The 22,591-nt window shown below is 46.3% G+C and overlaps 1 protein-coding gene across 2 annotated transcripts; it reads left to right on the plus strand.

Moving 5' to 3' along the window:
- The first annotated feature begins 1,972 nt into the window (after positions 1-1,972).
- LOC123083409 (flavin-containing monooxygenase FMO GS-OX-like 8) lies at positions 1,973-4,898 on the plus strand. Of its 2 annotated transcripts, none has more exons than XM_044505460.1 (3): positions 1,973-3,214; positions 3,318-3,497; positions 4,330-4,898. In XM_044505460.1, exon 1 carries the CDS (start codon positions 2,027-2,029, stop codon positions 2,984-2,986), a length of 960 nt encoding a protein of 319 aa, XP_044361395.1. In that variant the 5' UTR covers positions 1,973-2,026; the 3' UTR covers positions 2,987-3,214; positions 3,318-3,497; positions 4,330-4,898. The 2 variants fall into 2 exon arrangements, with proteins under 2 accessions (XP_044361395.1, XP_044361404.1); XM_044505469.1 differs by having other exon boundaries at positions 1,973-2,836; positions 2,925-3,214; positions 3,318-4,895.
- Positions 4,899-22,591: the final 17,693 nt, after the last annotated feature.

Below are 22,591 nucleotides of genomic sequence, written 5' to 3' on the forward strand. Positions count from 1 at the left end.
AGTAATGGCTGCATCTTCCAAGATAGTAGTGTGGGCCTCCTAATTAGTTGTAAACCAAAGCACTTTGACATTTTCAATCATGAGTAAATCAGTGAACCAGTCTCAGCTTCAGTCCTGATCTACTGTAGTTTCTTTTTGAAATTGTTTAATTGAAAAATCATTTTAAATGGTGTGCCCAGGTTTCAGTGAACAAGTCTCAGCTTGAAATTTGGTTCAGTTAACTCCATACAAGGGTCTCTTTTTCATACTAAAATTTGGTTCAGTTAACTCCATACAAGGGCCTATTTTTGGTTCAATAGTGATTAGATCATGTACTGATGATATGAGATTAGCAAAGGTGCGAAGGACGCTGGGGAACAAGTGGCTCGCAAGTCTCAACGTGCCGGGAGGAGGGAGGAGAATGCGAAGCTTACTCACATGATTGGCCGAAATCCCGGGCTTGGGCATGAGCCAGTAGAACCATTGCCACACAAGTTCTACCTGATGATCCGGGATGCTGAATATATAGCCATGCTCGCGTTCCCAAGACTTTTCAGCCGGTGATGGTGTTGGGGAGGGGCTGGGAGTATACAATTTATACTCCAGTCAGGTCACTCAAAGTCCGAACTGACGGAGAGAGATGGACAATATATTGCAACACCCTCCCTCACGTCTAGACTTATTTATCTCTTAGACATCGGATTTATATAGGCCGCAAAATCTTTATTTTAATACTGTGTTGGCTGGGTCTTGAACTCAAGAACTCCTGACTCTAATACCATATTGAATTCATACTTCAGCCAACTCATCCAAAAGTTCAAACTAATGTACATAGATGGGAAATATACTTTAACAGGGCGTCCTTCGCTCGGAACCACAAGCACATGACCGACAACCTTCTCGTCTTCAAGCTGTGTGTTCATGTCATGTTCTCTTTTCTTGCTAGTGATGGTAATAGTTCATCATCACATTTCTAAGGGGTGAGCACAACAACACTTTGGGCGCAACCAAACAATGTGTTCTGCATGCATCTGATCACCCCCAAAGCACACACGCATGAGTCCAAACACTAGGCACATAGCTTGCTCCGCGATGCAATGCACCAGACCAAAAAAGTTGCACAACAGAGTTTTTACCACCTATCCACTCAACCAGGCCCACTTGAGCCAAAAATATTTTCTCTTAAATAACCGGGGGACATCCACTCATGCATGCACTGCACCAGCCCAGCATAGTGTGTAGAGTGCTTATTTTCGTACACTTTGCATATTGGAAGGTGAAACTATAAGCCGCGTGCGCCCTTTGTGGGTACTCGACTTACATAGACCACCGACACCAAGACATAAGGAGCAGGGAGGATGGCCACGTGGCAGCCACAGTGCTAAGGCCCGTGATATATGATGAGAATCTACTTTATGCCATGTGCTTTATTTGCGATACTCAGCTTATTTGTGTATAAAACGCGGCTATCCGAAATATAACACTTGGCTACATCAAATCTTTTGGTTTGTTGGTCATACCAGCTAATAATATACTTTCTTTGTCCCATAATATAAGAGCGTGTCAAAAACTCTCTTTCTACATCAAATCTTTTGGTCTGTCGATCATGCCAGCTAATAATATATTTCCTCTGTTCCATAATATATGAGCGTGTCAAAACCGCTCTTACTACATCAAATCTTTTGGTTTGTCGGTCATACAAGCTAATAATATACTTCCTCCGTCCTATAATATAAGAGCGTGAACGCTCTTATATTATGGAACGGAGAGAGTAGCATTTTTCTCTTAAATAACCGGGGAACCTACACTCGTGCATGCACTATACCACCCAAACATTGTACTGCTCATGCAGTGGGTAGAGTGGCTGATCTGATCGGCTGAGAATGCGCATAAACTGGGGGACATGTGCTCATGCACGCGCTGTACCACCCAAACATTCTACAGCGCAGTGGGTGGAGTGCGCATATATTGAGGAGGCAAACGGTACCATTGACAAGATCAAATAATTCAATCACCCTCTCCACAGCGCGGCGTCTTGAAAATCGACATGGTCGGCAATGGCATCATGGCGCCATCGCAGCGGAAGAAGGTATGCGTGATCGGGGCCGGGATGGCCGGGCTCGTGTCAGCCCGCGAGCTGCGACGGGAGGGCGACGACGTGACGGTGCTGGAGCAGCGCGGCGACGTGGGCGGGCAGTGGCTATACGACCCGAGGGTCGACGGCACCGACCCGCTCGGCACCGCGGAGCCGGTGAAGGTGCATAGCAGCTTGTACGCGTCCCTCTGCCTCATCAGCGCCCGGGAGACCATGGGCTTCACCGACTTCCCCTTCGCTCCCAAGCCCAAGGACGGCCGCGACAGCCGGCGCTTCCCGGGCCACCGCGAGGTGTACCTCTACCTCAAGGACTTCTGCGATGCCTTCGGGCTCATGGAGCTCGTCAGGCTCAACACCAGTGCTGCGCGTGTTGCCTTGGCGCCGGGTCCGACTCCGACGCGGCAGTGGACGGTGAGCTCCGTCGATCTCGGCAAGTGCAATGGTACCGAGGAGGAGGAGGAGGTGTTCGACGCCGTGGTCGTCGCCAATGGCCACTACTCGCAGCCAATATTACCAACAATCAAAGGCATGCAAGTGTGGAGGGGAAGGCAGATGCACAGCCACTCGTACAGGGTGCCGGAACAGTTCCGCGACGAGGTGGTGGTGGTGGTGGGGTGCGGCCTCAGCGGCATGGAGATCGCCATGGAGGTCCGCGGGGTGGCCAAGGAGGTGCATCTCGTCGCCAAATCCATGGAGGAGGTAACCCAAGGGCTCGCCAAGGTGCTCGCCAAGCATAGCGTTAGCCTTCACCTACAACTTCACGTACGTACTCTACTACTCCCTTCGTCCCATAATACAAGAGCGTTGTTGACACTTAAAGTATGTTCATTCCGTACACTTATTGCTCCAGTGGTCATGTCGATCTCCACTCCACATGCATGCATGCACGAAATGATTGATCCGTACATCTAGCAACGTTAGGTGGAGCGCCTGTGCCAGGACGGGCGGGTGGTGTTCGGCGACGGCTCTAGTGTCCTCGCCGACACGGTCATCTACTGCACAGGGTACAATTACACTTTCCCATTCCTGGATACCGAGGGAGCAGTCACCGTCGACGACAACCGCGTGGGCCCGCTATTCGAGCACGTTTTCCCGCCGACGCTGGCGCCATCACTCTCCTTCATCGGTATACCCAAAAAGGTACGATGAACCTGTAGGAGAGAGCAAGTTAGGGATGTTGCATTAGTACGCCTTTTCTTTCCGGCACGTACCAAAACCATAACTGCATTTATATGGTTTGCAGGTATTTGCTCCTTGGTTCTTCGAGGCTCAAGCGAAATGGGTGGCGCATGTCCTGTCTGGCAAGAGGACGCTGCCGCCGGAGGAGGAGATGATGCGATCCGTGGAGGAGTTTTACCACGCCAGGGATATAGCTGGCGTGCCCAAGAAGTTCACCCACGACGTCAGCTTGTTTGACATCACGGTATTACTCACAAATAGTAACGGCGTTAGTCAATTTTTGCTTTGCCCGAGGATGAATGCGGGGGGTGAAGTGAATAGCAACATGACGAGCGTCAACTACGCTCATGCCGAGGCTGGACCTCACGGAGACGGGGACGATGCTGCGACTGGCAGCAAGCTACAACATCTTAGGCGGAGACAAGATAGCAGGTTGACGGGTGCGGTTCTTGGGGTTGTAAGGGTCGTCGAAGTTTCTGCACATTGCCAGTGCTTATATAAGTGGTCGCGGCGACAACAAGCATCGGCGGTGGGGAGGTGGCGCACAGCAGTGCCCACCGGTGGGAGACAGCCAGGGGGTGTAGAGGCATGCCGATGGGGCTAGGCCGGTTGGCGGCACGTGGAGGAGGAAGGAGGGGAGGAAGAAGATAAATAATACATGACATGTTTCCGGTTTTTGGATGAAGATCTAGTGGTCCTCGTGGAAAATGATTTGACGCAGAAGGTTTTCTCATGTGACTTGGTAATAGGCAGCCCCATAGTAACCACTATATAGAATGTGTTCGAGCATCTCAGATGTTTCCATGTACTAGCCTACAAGAACGTCTTATATTTAGGTACGGACGGGGAGTACCTATCTAATTAATTAAGAGATTACCTTGGTGTTTCTACACATACCAACGGACGATTATGGAGGGCTGAGGGGGTCTACACAGGTCCACCCAAATATTAGGGGAGGAGGGATTTTCGTAGGATATGTAGAAAGTCTTGGTAGGTATTTTTACTCCTAATATATAGTTTCTTCCTTTGGTCTGCATACATGAATGAGTTCGGTGGTAAGTACTGCGACTTCCCAGGTGTGGAGAAATGGCGTCAAGAGCTGTTGATGTCGACGCTCGCCAACATGGTAGACAACCTCGAGACCTTCCGCGATGACTACCAGGACAGCGACTCCATCCGCAAGGGCGTGGAGGAGTGGCACTTGTCTGCACCGCAGGCCCAAGCTGCTTCTACTACGAAAAAGCAATCCCTTGGTCTTCTTGAACAAGCACAGTGATCCATCACGCACCATATGCAGCGCCTTCCATTCCATAAAAATGTCTGTGTTCCAGGCTTCCGCAATCCTTTGGTTTTATTTTGTTTCGCACTTTGTTTATGGGATCCTATGGACCCTAAGACTTCGTTATTTTATTTTAATAAGATGGATGCATGCATGATTGATGCAGAGGCTGGGGGTTTTGCCTCCTTTTTTTAAAAAAAAAAGGCTTCCACGATCATCATCGATATATCTATTTCGTTTTCATGAACGGTGTCACAGACGCCTTATAAGTGCAATGTGTGATTTTGTAGTAAATTACTAAGTTGTAAACACATCCTATGTAATCAAAAGAACATGTTCCGGGATTGTTAAACAATTGACTTTGTAATGAGCGGAACGTACGTACTTAGCTGATGTGCCCGTGTGTTGTTCATTGAAAAACAGAAATAGAAAGTTCCAGAAGCACGCCTGGGTTTGTGCAGCCGAGGCGTCGACAAGCGACCGACGGAGGTGCTCAAGAACGTGCTCAGGAAACTTACCGCCGACGCCAGCTCTTTCCAAAAAACAGCATGCATTCGGCTCTCTATTCACGCAAGCATCTTACTGATATATCAACTTTGCTCTCTACAGAAGCAAGATCAGGTTGGCGCATAAAGTGTACTATCAAACTTGTCGATCACCAATCATTACAACCATTATAAATACTAAGAAGACTAGGCCCATAAGGGTTTCATTTTTCTGGTTTTTTTGGACTTTTTTTTACCGGTGTTGTTGCTGCGATGCATGTACGTGAGAGTTTCAGGGCGTAGTAAAAAGAAATCTTCATTAGATGGTTAGGACGTTTGATTTGACGTTTGGTTGCCTACCTACATGGCATTCTGTATCGACTCGACGCGTGTGCAGGAGATTTCACTCGAGAGTTCTTTTTTTTTTCACTTGTCTACGCGTTTTGCACGCTTGATTTTACGTGGCGGTCGTCGATTTAGACGGGTGGACCGAGATGTCTAAATCTGTCTTCCCAGACCTCTCCAGAGACATCCTGTCAAAACTGCTTCGCCGCTGTAGAGGACTATAAAATGCCTCTGCATCTCCGCGGCTCCACGACCATCCTTCAGTCCTTCTCGTCCTCTCTGCCTGACCCTACCGCCGACGCCCAAATCCTCTCCGAGCGCTGGCCTTCCCGTCTTCCCTCCCGGGGCCGAGGTGGTGGCGCTCGCAGCCGTCGCGCCTCCTTCCGCTTCGGCTGCACAAAGCCCCCCTCTTCATCTAGCCGGCTGCACAAGGGAGGTGACTGGGCACCTGCAAAGGAAGACGAGGCGGGCGACCACCAGGACAGCCAACCCATGGTGGTGGATGGCGGAGAGGGGCGATGGTGACGCCGCTCGGCGAAGAGGTGGCGATGGCAGGGCGTTTGTGGTGGTCAGGCCGCGGATGGCATGGTCATGGAACGGCGACTGGGCAAAGGAGCGGCGACGCGCGGCACCAGGCGGTGGGAGTTCGCCGGGAGGAGGCGACCGCGTCAAGCTTGCCAGCATCCTCAGTTCCTCACGGATGGGTTCCCGTCGCATCCATCGCCACGCAAGAGTGGCCGTGCGCCCCTGAAGCGATGACTGAGAGTGTGCCGCGCCGTCATCGGCACATCCCGGCGAGCGCCACCCCAGGAAGTTGCGTCACCGCCATGCATCCCCCGTGCCCCGAGTGACGTTTCACCTGATGTTTCTCCCCACGGCAGCGCAAAAGGGAACCAACGCGTCGTCTGCCAGTACGGGCGAGCGCGAGGATGATGCTGACGGACCTGCCGACCTGCACTTCTTTCTTCCGGCGTTGCTGTGTGCTACCGTAGTACCACCTCCTCGGCGAGCGTGCAGCGCCAATTTCCAACTTGGAGCCGGCGGTGGACGAGCCCACGGCCTGCTGTATTCCAGCGGCGAGCCAACAGCAAGCTGCTGCAGTGTTGCGCCCCTCCTTTCCCCACAAACTCTCAACTCCTCCTGTCCCTCGAGCGGCAAGCAGCAAGCTAGCAATTCTCAGGCGGCAGCTTGGCAGTTGGTCGTCACTTCGTTGACAGCAGTAATAACACTAAGGTATGCTGCTCTTTTGTTCTTTTTTCAAACCCACTGTTTAAATTTATATAACTACACACATATTACTAGCTTAGATGATGGTTTGTATTTTCTAGACTTCTATTTTTACTGATGCAAGGGAAAAATATGTGGGAGGTTTTTTTGGAGTTCTTCGTTGTGATATGTCGTTCCAGCAGGGTTTCCTTTTACAAGGAAATGAACTGTCATTGCTAAAAAGTTCAGATCTGAAGGGATGTAAAAAAAAAGGTTCAGATCTGAAGGTCGGATTTTTATATGTTCCCCTTTGTATCTCTTTTGTTTCTGAAGCTTGACCTGCTACTAAGTTTCATTGGTTTCTGTAGTTGCAGTTGGACTTTGCATGTCGTTGATGTCATAACCAAGAGTTCATTTTTCAGTTAACTCATCAGTGTCCACAATAAAATCCTTGCTTTCTGAAATATATATTGTGCACTACCTCGCCTGCATGAGCATCAAGGCTTGGGCTTTACTTGGATAGATTGAACATCAATGGATTTGGAACCGATACACTGGATCTACAAGTTGTATTTTAACTTGCCCCTCATTTGGCTGATACATTATTTTGTTGGATTTTGGAATGCCCTGGCCCGAATTAACATTGAGCAAGTGCCAAGTGGGTGAGGTTTTGCTTTTCTTCCTTTTTCTGGATATTTATGTTCTGTTCCTTCCCATGCTTTGCCGAAACCATAGCTGTTCTGCAGGTACGATTGTATCGTCAATGCCATTACTTGTTGATATCATGAGATGAAGAAAAGAATGCGTCGGTGATATCTTTTTTTCTAAATAGTAAAACTGCAGATAGAACATACTTGGTTTCGAAGTTATTGAGTTGAGGCCCAACGTTGAGATCGTACGTGCTAATACTTGTCTAGCTGAGTAACAGATTTGTAAATAAGTATGGTGTTGCATTTCTAAAGGATCATTGGCTCAATTCATGGCCATTGACTTTGTATGTGCAGATTTAATTATAAGTATATATGGCGTTCATTAATTGTTCCTCTCGCAAAGGTTCCATGATACAGTGAATATGACAAAGGGAGCTTATTGTTTGATGTTCTGTGTTCCTGTGTTAGTGCACATTAAAAAAAACATAAGAATGAACCCAAAAAAGAGCCTGATGCGTAGAAGTTTACACAAAATATAAAAATGAACGCATGAACTCCTCGACATGGCGCACATGTTTCTAATCTTGTGCTTCTGGCCAAAGGATTTGTGAACAAGTCATTCAAATGTCAGCCAGTTGGCAACTTCCCGTGGCGAAGATCGCTTGGTCGGTGCACGGTGGCAACAATGATTGCTTCAATAACACAAACGGATGACCGTGGGCGGACTATGCCCTGAAATTGAATCAGGACGTGGGTGGCTGCGTCTCTGCAGTTTAGGCAACGGACAGTACACTGATCCAATTATTGTTTAGGCCGCGCTTGGTATGGATGTATTTGAATACATGTGTAATTTATTTACAGGTGTAACTTACAGACCAACAGCTATCTCCGGCCAGAAAGCAAAACGACAGGCGGAGGTCTGTAAGTTTTACAGGGGTATTTGAAATGGAAACGATAAACCAAACAGAGCCTTAATATGTATAAATACACGTGGATTAGGTCTCCTAATAAAGCCTTCAGTTTGCATGAAAATTCTAACAGTGAGAAGTTCCCGAAAGCATAGAAGCACATTCTTTTTTTGAGGGAAGCATAGAAGCACATTCTAAACCAATGCACGATCATCTTTCCCAACGCTTCAAAGATACAGACGCACAAAACGTGTAGTAACAGATTTTCAACACGTATTCCCTGTGCGCAGCGTGCCACCGTTCGTCTCCAATTTCAAGATATTTTGCCAATTTGTCGAAAGCCAGGTCTACACAGTGAACAAAACTCCAAGAACAAGAACAGAAGAACTAGATTCATCTGTCTACCACTACATGACAGATACAAACTCAGGTCTAAAAAGAGAACAAGTAGCCACTATCATCATCTAATGTAGATCACTTATGCATATACCAACTAGATATATCCTTTTCTTGTAAAAACTAATTTGTAACGAATCAACTCTTGGGACAGCTTACCAAAAATTACAAAAAATAAAATAAATAACTTACCAATCAATGTGGCGCGGCGTGCCGCCGCGCACTACATACTAGTATAGTATACTACTGCAGCAAGGCAACACTGCGTGCTGTGCGTGCGTGTACCAAATATTAAAATGAGGCCCATTATAACTACGGGTGCCGAACCTGGCAGGGTCGATCTGATGAATGGACAAAGGTAACTAGCTTTCATTTTGTTTATCATATTCAGATTATCCAAAGTCAATATAGTTGTCATGTTCCATTTTAGTATATGTTTACAATCATACGTGCAATTCTTCTTTCTTATAATAGAGCGTGCCAATAGTTTTGTCTTGCCAACTGCTCCCTCTCCGTAAATATAAGAATTTATAGCACAAAATTCATAAACATTACTAGCATTTACTCCCTCCGTCCTAAAATATGTGGCTTAATCTTGGTATAGTTTTGTACTAAAGTTAGTACAAACTTGAGACACTTATTTTGGGACGTAGGAAGTACTAGATTAATGATGAAATGCAAAAGGGTCTCTAGCCTAGTGGTTGGAGGCTTGGAGCACCTGAGTAGCACCCAGCAGGTCCGAGTTCGACTCTCTATGGGAGCGAATTAAACTGGTCCAAAATAAATAAATAAAAAAGGTAGGGGCTTCTTCTACAAACTTTGGTCAAAACAAAAAAAGATTCATCGTGAAACCAACTATCATAATATATAATTATTTCTATTTAATATAATTTATTTTATACTCTCTTCATTCTAAAATAGATGACTCAACTTTATCTATTTTGGAACGGAGGGAGTAGATATTAGTGGTTAAAGTAGTACACTAAATACCGTGTCAATGTCCTTTTTTAGAATTGTTTGCATTCAAATCACGAAACAGTACAAAGTAGTTGACCCTTACAAGCACACTGAAACGCAAACACAAAAAACCATGAACACCTAGAGTACCCTAAGACAACCATAACACAAGAAGATCTCCGGAGCCCTGTGTCATCATCCCTGAATCTTGAGAGAAGACCCCTCCAGCAGAAAGATCTGCAATCAGGCACAAGCAGGTCATCATCTTCGATCACGGAACAATTGCCGCCACGCTGCTTCCTCCTTTCTTGGCACCAGCGCTGAGAGGGCATGGACATCAATCCAACACACCTGCAACAGCCGTCACCATCTTTGGCTTTGAGTACCGCGAAAAATGTCCCTTCCGGAAGGAAGAGAACTCGAGTCATCCGACCGGTCGAGCACCGCGGCCGGGCCATCCGTCCAGGCAAAGCAGGATCTCCCTCCAGCATCAGCGCGGAGGAAGAAGAAGAATAGTAGCAACAAATCATACCGCCAAGGAAGAAGAAGGGTCTTCGTCTCCCTGAATCCATCACCCATCTGAGGACCCAAAAGGCCAGTGCCGATGGCCCTCCAGCCTCCATAGCCCGCGACCTCGAAGAGATCCGGGGATCCCCCACCCCGGTGGCTCCTAGACGAAGGCAAAAGCCTCGCCTGACCGTGAACGGAGCCCGGAGAAACTTATTCCGACGCGACACCACCGCAACGGCCTCGACAGCGTCACCCTCAACCCTAACCCTACCACACACCCACCTAGCGGACAGACACGAGATTCCCCCTCCCTCCCACCGCCGGAGCGGCCGACGGAGAGAGTGGGAACCGGCGGCGCCACATCGTGTCAATGTCCTAAAATGCTTATATTCGTGGACGGAGGAAGTACACTTTTTGCCGTCTGCCCCCACGTGATGTGTGCATATGTGTGTGTGAATGCAATATTTTTTGAACAATTTGGTCTGCCACCACTATGCACCTTTTCACAATTACAATTGCGAGGTTTCCTGATCGCGGTGAAATCAACTATTCAAAAACGCTTGTAGGCATTTAACCCCTGAATTCCATTTTTCAAAGTGATTTCCCGCCTGGCTTATAGAGAGCAATTAGGTCGATACCTTCCTTCCTTTTATCTTTCATTAGTGTGGGCATTAGCCCATTAATGACGTGTGTCCTCTAATGGTGTATTTCTCCTTCTCTTTTCTCCCTACTCTCTTCTCTCTAGCTATGAGATCCCATTTCTCCCTCTTTCTTCTTCGCATGAAATACAACACGGCCGCCAAAGGAGGTGGAGCGCTAGTTCATCAGCATCTTCACGAGTGGAATTTTGGAATCTCTCCATGAGGCAGAGCCCGATGCGTGCGTCGTCACCAAAGGACCACTGAAGAGAGATATCTTGCACTCCGCTTGATTGATGCATTGCTAGGAAGGTCGACATTGGTGCACTTTCATTCCTTTCTTTTCCTCCTCTCCTTGGTCCCTGTTTTTCCCATATACCAGGGAGATTACCGCTATGATTGGGCCTTCATGCTGATGAGTCTAGCCTCTGTGCATGGATCTAGGTGTCGGAATAAGGTTGTCACCACCGAAGGAGACTAGTAGTCCCGTCCATAGAGGCGAGGGCGAAATTGATGGTTGTGTGGCCGAGGGTAGGGGTCATATGGAGAAGTAGTTCATTTTTTGAAGCTAGATGATGGACATCGTCTTGAGAAAAAGGACAACTTTGGATTCAAGTAGGGCCAAAATAATACATGGCAACTATAGGTTGGTCGATGGCAGCAACAATAGGCCTAGGACAAGGAGCACAAGCATTGTACCCCCCCCCCTCTGGTTGATAATTGTGCAGTATAGTCACCAGATCGCGTGGGGGACCTGGATTTCATCTTAATACAAAGATATATACAGCTCTCCCCCCGCATGCTCTTTTCTTTTTTGAGGAAAACAATAGGGGAGGCCCGTACTGGCATTTTCTATTATAAAAGGAGAATTATATACAGTTTTACAAGGCCTTAGGCCCAAAGAGGAAAAGGAATTACAAAACCAGACTTCCAACTCTATTTTCAGGGAGGGCTTGGCCCTATGCAGAATAAGACTAAACTCCTCTCTAGGAATTGATTTTCACCTTCCTAGAGATAGAGGCACACCATCAAAAATGACTTCATTGCTATGATTCCAAATGGCCAGAAGGCCACCAAGAGGATTTTCTTGAACATTTTCAAGTTGAGATCTCTTCTAGCCTCAACAATCCTATCCATGCTCATGAGGCTCAAGTCCAATATCTGATGTGTAGAAAACGCCAGCAACACTTCCTGAAGGTGCATGTGAAGAACAATGTACCAAGGTTTCTTCGGAGTTGCTGTTCTTGAAAAAAGAAGGTCTCCAATGCGTAGCACACTTATGCACAAGATCCCTTTCTTTCTCCAATGCATGACCTTGAATACCAATTACATATATAACATAGAGTGATGACTGACACCAAGCTCTGAACCTTGGATTTTTGGTCCATTCCATGTAGCCAAAAATCAAACGTGTGCTAGATATTATTGAGGGGCATAAACAAAATTTAATGTTAATGATTTTCCAAAGATACTTGGCACAATTGTAATCAAAATTTAATTAATTAAAATAATTTGAATTATCTCATCCAGATTAGAGAAATAACATTTCTCGCTTCTTCGCCAACTTATTTTAATCACGCTATCTAGTTAATACCAAATACGAATGGAAACAAACAATCAATGATTTGTAGTCACCCTCCACATGAAACAAACATGGTGAAGCACGTTATTATCAATTAATGATTTATACATTGACTGAAGCATGTGAAGATCCCACTCTTTGCTATATAGTTATTCACAATTTTTTGTCATGTGAGTTGCACGATGAACTTACTTACATCTTGTCTTACTATTACTATTTGGAGGCTGCTTGTGAGGCCATGGGTGAAGTAAGATAGAATTCTAGGTGGACACTCTGTAAAATGAGAGAAATATTAGAAATTCTAAAAAAAGGGAAAACATCTGGCATCAATCCGCAAACTCAAATCATGATAGCCATTGGACCTATCATGTTTAAAAAAACTTACTCACCTATTATGAAAATAGCCCAAACTAACCCCCCTAAATTTATATCTACATTACCCACCTCTGCCATTATATAAAATAAACTAAAGTAATCTTCTAATCATCATATAAATTACCCCACTTATGCCATTATAAAAAATAATTTAAAATAGCCCCCTAAATTTGCAACTAGATTGCCCACCACTAGTACTTACAAAATAACTTAAAGTAACCCCTTAAATTTGCATCTATATTATCCCCATTTTGCTATTATTAAAAATAACATACGGTGACCCTAAATTTGTATCAAAATCACCTTTATTAAAATTTATAAGTTGTCTATTTCTTACACTGTTGTTGTATGATATAATACTTAGGCATGATGTGTGTCACCATTTATAAAGATACAGAGGAAGTGATGAGAATATAGATTTCTATGTTAAAATTATAGCTCAAAATTAGGAACATTAAACAAATTCAAGTGCATACATGCGATGCAAAGTGAAATATCAAAGATTTTTAATGTGTATGAAGGCATTATAGAGTAAACTAACTGAAACCTATAAAAACTAGGTGAAGATAATAAGTGTATATCTATATAAGTATTGTGTTTGAATATTGAACAAATGAGAGCTAACTCAAGCTAATAGTTTTGTAGCAATGTGGCCTTATTATTTTTGTCCCATTGGACACTCCGCACATGAGACACGCACGAAAAAAAAAATCCTAGAAATTTTCACAAAAATCAGAAACATGAAACATCAATCTGTAAACTCTAATAACCATAGTCATTTGTCTATTTTATTTTCTAAAAAGTTACCACCACTATCATTATGAAAATATTTTAAGGTAAAACCCTAAACCTATGTCTGAATTATAGAGCTCTACCATTATAAAAAAATATCTTCATCCAATTTCCCATGCATATCATTATAAATTATAACTTGAAATGTCATTCCAATTTTTTATCTGAGTTACCCATATGTTGTGATTAAAATAACCAAAAGTAAACATTTAAATCTTAATTTATTTGTCCTCATGTTCATCTGCATAAATATCCAAAAGTAAACTAAGTTAAGGTATATACGCATGATTGTTGTCACCATGTAGACCATTTATATATGTATGTGAGGAAGTGATGAAAAATATTGATTTTATGCAAAATACAATGTATGGATGTGCGATACAAAATGAAAAAAGTGCGAATGTGGATGAAAAAGTGTATAGAGTAATTAATAATTGAAAATCATTCACAACTGGACACAGATAATAAGTACACTTTTATATGAGTATTGTGTATGTTGAAGTATTAAAAAATGAGAGAACAACAGGTAAACAATATTGATTAATTATTAGCTAGGAGTCTAATATCTAAATAATTTTTTAATATAGTATCCTTTAAAAACATTAGCCCGTGCGGGAGCACGAGGTGTATGGACTAGTTAGGTATTACTAATAGTGAACTGCATCCATTCAGCTTGGCGCCTGCTGTCCAAGAGCTGTGGAACACTTGGGAGATCCACAGCATGATCCTCCTCAGCCTGTTCCTGCAAGTCTTCCTCTTTCTCTTTGCGGGAAAACGGATGGTTAGTAACTGGGGCCCGGTGCGCCTGGTCCTGTGGCTTGCCTACTTATCAGCCGACTCAGTGGCCACCTTCGTGCTGGGCCACCTCGCGGTCCGCGCGGTCGAGCCGAGCGACCAGGGGCTCATGTCCTTCTAGGCGCCGTTCGTGCTCGTCCACCTGGGTGGCCAGGAGACCATGTCGGCCTTCTCCATGCAGGACAACGAGCTGTGGAAGCGGCGCCTACTGAACCTGGTCATCCAGGCAACAGTAGTTGGCTACGTTGTGGGCAAGTCCTCTTGGTCGGACCCCCCGCTCAAGGCGGCGTTGGTTCTCGTGTTCGTCTCTGGGTTCTGCAAGTACGCGTTCCGTACTTTGTACCTCTACCTTGCGAGGCCAAAGTTTCTGAAGAGCCCCACATCATGGTGGATGTTCGGGCAAGGAAGAACTTCCTATGAGCACAAGAGGGAAAGAGCCATAGAAGACACGCGGAAAATTCTTGATAGGTTGTCCAAAGGCAGTACAGAGCGTCCAGAGTTCATGCAGGCCTTGAGTCTCACAACTGACATCATGGCAGGGGATGCTCCCCTCAACACGGTGCGGAGCATCACCTTAGCTGAGACTGGGAAGCTACCAGACATGCTCAACGATTTCCTGTCTCGTGATGACCGCCAGAATGCCTACGAGCACGTGGGAACACTTCTTGTACAGTGCTACTCACGACTCTACACCAAAGGTTATCTTCGAGAGATTTTGGCTGATAGTTGGCGTACGGGCGTGTGGGGTTCATCAGTTAGTTCAGGATGGGTATCTAAAATATTTAGTGTTGTTCAATTTATCTGTGTTTACAACCTTTACAAGGGACCCACCCTCTTCACGTATGTCGCAATCGCGATAGCCCTGGTGCTCTTCACGGCCGCCGAAAAGGGGGACCCACTACTCCATAGTAGAAGAGGTAGAGTTGATATCATGGTGTCCTACCTGCTGCTTGTGGGAGCAGTAGTGCTAGATGTGTCATCTTTTGTCAGCTTCATTTTCTCCCGCTTCAGTGCCAAATGCTGCTCCAAGAAGAAACTGTGGTGTCAAAAGCTCAACCAATACAACATGATCAATAGTGCAAAGGTATCCAGAAATTGGCTTACAAGATATATATGGGAAAAGTGTGTCTTAAAAGGTGATGCAGACCTCAGTATGCCCGTCAAGAAGTTCATCCTCGACACTTTGCTAGCCTCGGGAACAAGAAAAGAATGGAACATTGCCAGCACCCGTGGCCAGCTAGCGCTTCATCACCGCAAGGCGACCACAACCACACTAAGAGCACTTCAGGAGAGCGTCAGGACCGGTGTTGATTTCCCAAGAAGCGTGCTCATATGGCACATTGCAACAGACATCTGCTTTCATTACTCCGGCGACAAGGATGCCACCACCACTTATTCTACTGATGGATTGTTGAAGAAACATTGCTATAAGCAGATGAGCAGAGAGCTCTCAAACTACATCATGTACCTTGTCTTCAAGTGCGGTGTGATGCTTACTACCTACTCCCATGTTGTACATAACAAAACCCTAGATGAAATTGCAAAAAAATTATCAGGCTCTCTACGACAGGATGTTAATCCAGGTGATCATAAGGATGCTGTCATCATGAAGCTTCTTCTTTCTGAAGAGATCAAGATAGAGCGCGAAGAATCAAAGGAACAAGTTGAAACAAGCAAGGTCGAGCATGAAGGAGAATCCAACAAGGAGGAAGATCGACATGAAATTGTCCAGATAGAGCATGAAGAATCAGCGAACGATGACAACAACAATGCAGCTGCCGAGGATCACATGAAGAAACTCCGTCAGAGTGCTGAAGCTATATATTGTTCTCCAGTGCTGCCCCGTGCACGTGAGGTGGCCCAGGAGCTGATTAGCATCAAGGATGAAGCTAAGCGCTGGGAACTCATTGCTGCGGTGTGGGCGGAGAAGCTTTACTACACCGCGCCACGTTGCGGGGCTGCTTTCCACGCCGAGCATCTAACCAAGGGTGGCGAGTTCGTCACTCATGTTTTTGTTCTCATGTATTTGCTTGGTCCTTTCATGCCACCCCCTGGTGCTTGACCTCCTTCACCTACTACATGCGCCGTGCAGTTGTTGTCTAAGCCTTTTCGAGCAATTATTTCATCATCCTATACTCTTATGATTGTATCTTACTTCGATCCGAACCAAGAAACTAGCTTTTGTGTGCACGCGGGCATGCGCGCTGCTATCTTTTACCAACATATGTAATAAGTTTCCAAATTCCATCTGCTCTAGTAGGACGATGGAATATATAAATACTGAATGGAGCTTTTTTTTCAAGAATTTCATTGCACGCAAGTTTCATGTATCTCGTTGAACTTTAGTGATTGAACTTTGAGCTTTACTGAGCATGGTTGAATCAGATGATCCTTAAGCTGTTTGTGGCTGAAGGTGATTGATTGGTTGTGATTGGTTTGGCTTAATAAGAAGAAAACTAGGTGAAGCACGAGGGAAATCATTGTTTGATGGTGCAGAGAAATCAAAGGTGCATGAGGGAGGGAGACCGCCACTAAATAACTAGAGTAAGAAACAAATATGAGAGCAGAGAAACAATGACATTGATTTTTGAAAAATGAAGAGAGGGATAGGGAGACCTTGTGTGTAGAATCATGGGGGTCTCCCTCGAGGTCATCGTCGTTCTCTTTGACCCTCTCCACCACAAGGAATGGAAGGAACCTGCACACAAGCGCACAAATGAGATGCGGAGGGAGATGAAGAAAACCAGAGAAGGGGAGGAGGGATTCGCAACTGCTGCCTGCCTTCTCGGTCGCCATCGCCACAGGATAGGATTGAGATTGCTTGTTGGGGCGAGGGTGTTGCAGAAGCAGCACCTTCTATGGCTTCATCCTCCTTCACCAGACCAGAAGATGGGAGTAAAGGAAACTACAAAAAAAAAACGCAGGAATCAGATTAGAGGAAACTGATAGTAGGAGAGGACCAAACGGAACAAGATCATGCTGTTATGTCCGGTAGAATTGCAAGTTGTGTCTGTCACTCAATTTCTTGATATGAAAATGATGCTATATTGATGCAAATCAAAGAAATCATGGTGGCATCTCGTATTAGGGTACAGATTTCATACCGAAGATGCAAATTTGAGGAGCCAAATGATAATGATTGTGATTAACTTAGAGCAAGCAACTTTATTTTAGGTGACAATAAAGTGAGCAGCTAGCTGATGTACAAGGTAGCTGAAATAGCATCCATTCATCACGTGGCAACACAACCTCCTTAGATAACAAGTGACCATCAGGAACTACACACCCACGATGCAGCAGGAGCAATACAAGCTTAACTAGTACGTGAGCATCAATCAACCACACAAGCATCACACAGGAGCAAATATGAAAGGACAGGAACCATAATATGTAGTTGAAATATGCAATGAGCTATATAATCATCATATATACAATCAGGGAATGCTATGAGGTATAAAAGTATGCTTGAGCAAACGCACAAGCGAGGGAGCATCTCCTATGTACACACGCAGTATCAAACCAAAGTAACTGTCCAGATCATGTTCATTCTAGCTGTATGGCACAGGCGAAACAGCGGGCTGCATAAATAAAAGAAACAAAAGCAGGTTAACATTCCACGGACCGGCAGCATAACTTTCTACGGTCAAACACTTGTAGGAGAGGGGCGGGTTCCAGCAGAGCCCGTGAAGAGCAACCTCGCCGTCATGGCCATCGACCCGATGGCCACAATCTCAGAGGTAGCAACCAGAGGCAGGGAGCTCACCATGGGCGTTGTGTAGCGGATGCCAAGCAGGCAGCAGGTGCGTCCAAGGGAAGAGGCTAGCGCCGCGCACCTCCTGGATGAACCCCTTGTCCTCGACTAGAATCTGGAATACCATGGCAGAACAACCTCGTTAGATAACAAGTGACCATCAGGAACGACAAACACATCATGCAGCGGTAGTAAATACTCCCTCGTAAGCTGATATAAGAGTGTTTGGGACACTAAAGTAGTGATCTAAACACTCTTATATTAGTTTACAGAGGGAGTACAAGCTTAGCTAGCACATGAGCTTCAATCATCCACACAGGACCAAATATGATGAATTGGAATCACCCATATATAGTTCAAAGTTGCAATGAGCTATAAAATCATCATATCATATATATAATCAGGGGAATGCAATGAAGCATAAAAGTATGCTTGTGCAAATGTGAAAACGAGCAAGCATCCCCTATGTACACACACAGTAGCAAACCAAAACAACTCTCCAGGTCATGTTCATTCTAGACATCGAGCACAAAGCAAACAGCGGGCTGCATTTAAATAAATGGAACAAAAGCCTTGAAGATTCTACGGACCAGCAGCATAACTCTCCCCGGTGAAACACTTGTAGGAGATGGCCAGTTCCAGCAGAGGCCAAAAAAAAGTAGAGGCCATTTTTCGAGCGCTATGAAACCTAGAAGAGCGGCGCACTTAGTCGTGGATCTATGGCCACGAGGTCACAACAAGCAACCGGAGGCGGGGAGCTCACCATGGGAGTTGTTATGTAGCCGATGCCGAGCATGCAGCAGGTCGGTCCAACGGAAGAGCCTTGCAACGCGCACCTCCTGGATGATCCCGGTTGCCTCTATCATTGCTGCTGCTGCTGCTGCTGCACAAGAAGGACGACAAAATGAGACATAACAGATGGTTGTTTCGCTGAAATCGAAAAAGAAAAGAAGAGATCATGTGCTGGTAGATATGGAAGGAAGGGAAGGGATCCAGAAACAAAGGAGCACCTTTGTGTGCTTGACGCTGGAGCAATGAGGGTTCCATGGACCTGAGCTTGGGGGTGACCTTGTGGAGGTACCTGCCATTGAACAGCTGCTGCGCACACAGAGGGAAAAAAGAGGTCAATCTCACCTTGGCAACATCAAATCTCGGAGGAGAAGATGGATAGAACAGTACCAAATCAAATCTGGCCTTGAGGAGACGAGCGATGAGAATCAGAAGGATGGCGTCCCAGGCAGCAGCGCGGCACGCGGAGGGGTTATGGACGTGTGCTGCACGGCGGTAAGACTGCGGCTGGAGCACGGTGAACCCGGCGGCATCGCATAGGGAGAGAGCTGCTCCTAGCTAGATGCTCATCAACAAGCCATGCACCTGCGCACATACAAGAACCCTTCAATTAATTCAGATAATCAAGTCTCATGACACGATCTTCTTTTTTTGTGAGGGATGACACGATCTTTTTTCCGCGACCGACGAGGCCGGGAGCACTCATTAGTCTAGGCCAAGGAGGCCAGGTATTTTCTCCTTGACAGACGAGGCTGGGAGACCGTCACTGTCCGTGACCGATGAGGCCGGAATTATTCACAAGTCCTGACTGACAAGGTGGGACCTTCTTGTCTGCGAACGATGAGGCCGAACATTCACCTTGAGAATTTGCCACAAACCCGTGCCAATGACCAGATATCTTAACCCAAAGGCCGACAAGGCTTTGGCATGTCACCATATGGCCACATCGGCCACATATATTTTGGATAATATTTCAGGTTATAAGATGAAGACCATCAAGTGTGATTTAATCGGATGTGTTCCTTGGATTATCCAGCAGATGTAATTAACTGCATTGTCTTACGAGGCTCCATGAACCTGCAACTACACAGTCGTTGATTCAAGGTAGATATCTATGAAGGCGCAATATTTATAATCAGTGGGAAGTTGCACTTTGTAATTCAATAAGAATTAATATAGCAATGTTTGTCTCTTTTATTTATTCATATACAATTGTACATTGGCATGCCCTGCAATTTATCATCGTAACACCGTTTAGGAATACCCCTACCTGGGGACGTTTTTTTAGCAAAACTTACAGAGTGGGATTGAGCCAGTCACACGGTCAATGTTGTCGAAGGCGTGAAGGACGCTGGGGACATCATCCCGGAGAACAAGTGGCTCGCAAGTCTCAGTGTGCCGGGAGGAGGGAGGAGATTGCGAACCCTATGCATGCCAAGGATTGGCTGCAAGCCCTGGCTTGGGCATGAGCCAATAGAATCAGTGCCACACCACTTCTACGTGATGATCCGGATGCCGAATATATAGCCATGCTCGCCTTCCCCATGGCTTTCCATCCGGTGATGAAGAGTTGGATGTACATCGAGCTTCCACGTATTGTCAACCTCTCGGCCAAATAGAGCTACAACTGATGGGTGTAGGTCTAGGACTTTCAGGAAAAGATCGTGTTGGGGAGGGGTTTTGAGTAGTTCACTGGGAATCACAAGTTCATGGCCGACAACCTTCTCGGCTTCAAGCTGTCAAACCTTGGCTTCAAGGTCCTGTCGGAATCGGGGCTCCGGGGACCCAAGAAAGGTTCGAACACTGGGGTGTGACGCCCCCGATTCAATCGTACACTAATCATGCACGCAAATGTGTACGATCAAGATCAGGGACTCATTGGAAGATATCACAACACAACTCTAAAACATAAATAAGTCATACAAGCATCATAATACAAGCCAGGGGCCTCGAGGGCTCGAATACAAGTGCTCGATCATAAATGAGTCAGCGGAAGCAATAATATCTGAGTACAGACATAAGTTAAACAAGTTTGCCTTAAGAAGGCTAGCACAAACTGGGATACAGGTCGAAAGAGGCGCAGGCCTCCTGCCTGGGATCCTCCTAACTACTCCTGGTCGTCGTCAGCGGGCTGCACGTAGTAGTAGGCACCTCCAGTGTAGTAGGGGTCGTCGTCGACGGTGGCGTCTGGCTCCTGGACTCCAGCATCTGGTTGCGACAACCAGAAAGAAAGGAAAGGGGGAAAAGGGGGGGAGAAAGCAACCGTGAGTACTCATCCAAAGTACTCGCAAGCAAGGAACTACACTACATATGCATGGGTATATGTGTAAGGAGGCCATATCAGTGGACTGAACTGCAGAATGCCAGAATAAGAGGGGGATAGCTAGTCCTATCGAAGACTACGCTTCTGGCAGCCTCCGTCTTGCAGCATGTAGAAGAGAGTAGATTGAAGTCCTCCAAGTAGCATCTCCAAGTAGTATCTCCAAGTAGCATCTCCAGTAGCATCGCATAGCATAATCCTACCCGGCAATCCTCTCCTCGTCGCCCTGTTAGAGATCGATCACCGGGTTGTATCTGGCACTTGGAAGGGTGTGTTTTATTAAGTATCCGGTTCTAGTTGTCATAAGGTCAAGGTACAACTCCGGGTCGTCCTTTTACCGAGGGACACGGCTATTCGAATAGATAAACTTTCCTGCAGGGGTGCACCACATAACGCAACACGCTTGACCCCATTTGGCCGGACACACTTTCCTGGGTCATGCCCGGCCTCGGAAGATCAACACGTCGCAGTCCCACCTAGGCACAACAGAGAGGTCAGCACGCCGGTCCAACTCCTATGGCGCAGGGGTCTGGGCCCATCGCCCTTTGCACACCTGCATGTTTGCGTACGCGGCCGAAAGCAGAACTAGCCCCCTTAATACAAGTGCAGGCTTACGTTCCAATCCGGCGCGCGCCACTCAGTCGCTGACGTCAAGAAGGCTTCGACTGATACCACGACGTCGGGATACCCATAACTACTCCCGCGTAGATGGTTAGTGCATATAGACCAAATGGCCAGACTCAGATCAAATACCAAGAACTCGTTAAGCGTGTTATTATGAAGCAACCGCGGACGCCGAACAGGGCCAGGCCCACCTGTCTCCTAGGTGGTCTCAACCTGCCCTGTCGCTCCGCCACAAAGTAACAGTCGGGGGCCGTCGGGAACCCAGGCCCACCTCTACCGGGATGGAGCCACCTGTCCTTTCAGCCTCCTCATCAGAATCACTTGCGGGTACTCAATGAGCTGACCCGACTTTAGTCACCATCTGTATAGTATGTATGTATAGTATATACCCGTGATCACCTCCCAAGTGATCACGGCCCGATAGTATAGCAAGGCAGACTGACAAGAATGTAGGGCCAATGATGATAAACTAGCATCCTATACTAAGCATTTAGGATTGCAGGTAAGGTATCAACAGATGTAGCAACAATGTCAGGCTATGCATCAGAATAGGATCAACGGAAAGCAGTAACATGCTACACTACTCTAATGCAAGCAGTATAGAGGAGAATAGGCGATATCTGGTGATCAAGGGGGGGGGGCTTGCCTGGTTGCTCTGGCAAGAAGGACGAGTCACCAACACCGTAGTCGAACTGGGGGTCGCCGGCAGTCTCGGGGTCTATCGGAAAGAAGTAACGGAGAGGGAACACAATAAATAACAGAGCAATCAAAGCATCACAAAGCGTAACAAGACAATACGCGGTGTTTGGTGTGCCCTAACGCGGTAGTAGGTGATACCGGTGAAGGGGGGAAACATCCGGGAAAGTATCCCCGGTGTTTCACGTTTTTGGATAGATGAACCGGAGGGGGAAAGTTGCGAGTTCGATAGGTTACGGA

This window comes from Triticum aestivum, chromosome 1B (assembly GCF_018294505.1).
Source record: "Triticum aestivum cultivar Chinese Spring chromosome 1B, IWGSC CS RefSeq v2.1, whole genome shotgun sequence".
Taxonomy (NCBI): Eukaryota; Viridiplantae; Streptophyta; class Magnoliopsida; order Poales; family Poaceae; genus Triticum; species Triticum aestivum.

Bases quoted from the DNA above. Each gene is read 5' to 3' on its own strand.
- LOC123083409 (XM_044505460.1), top strand. From the start codon at position 2,027: ATGGTCGGCAATGGCATCATGGCGCCATCGCAGCGGAAGAAGGTATGC.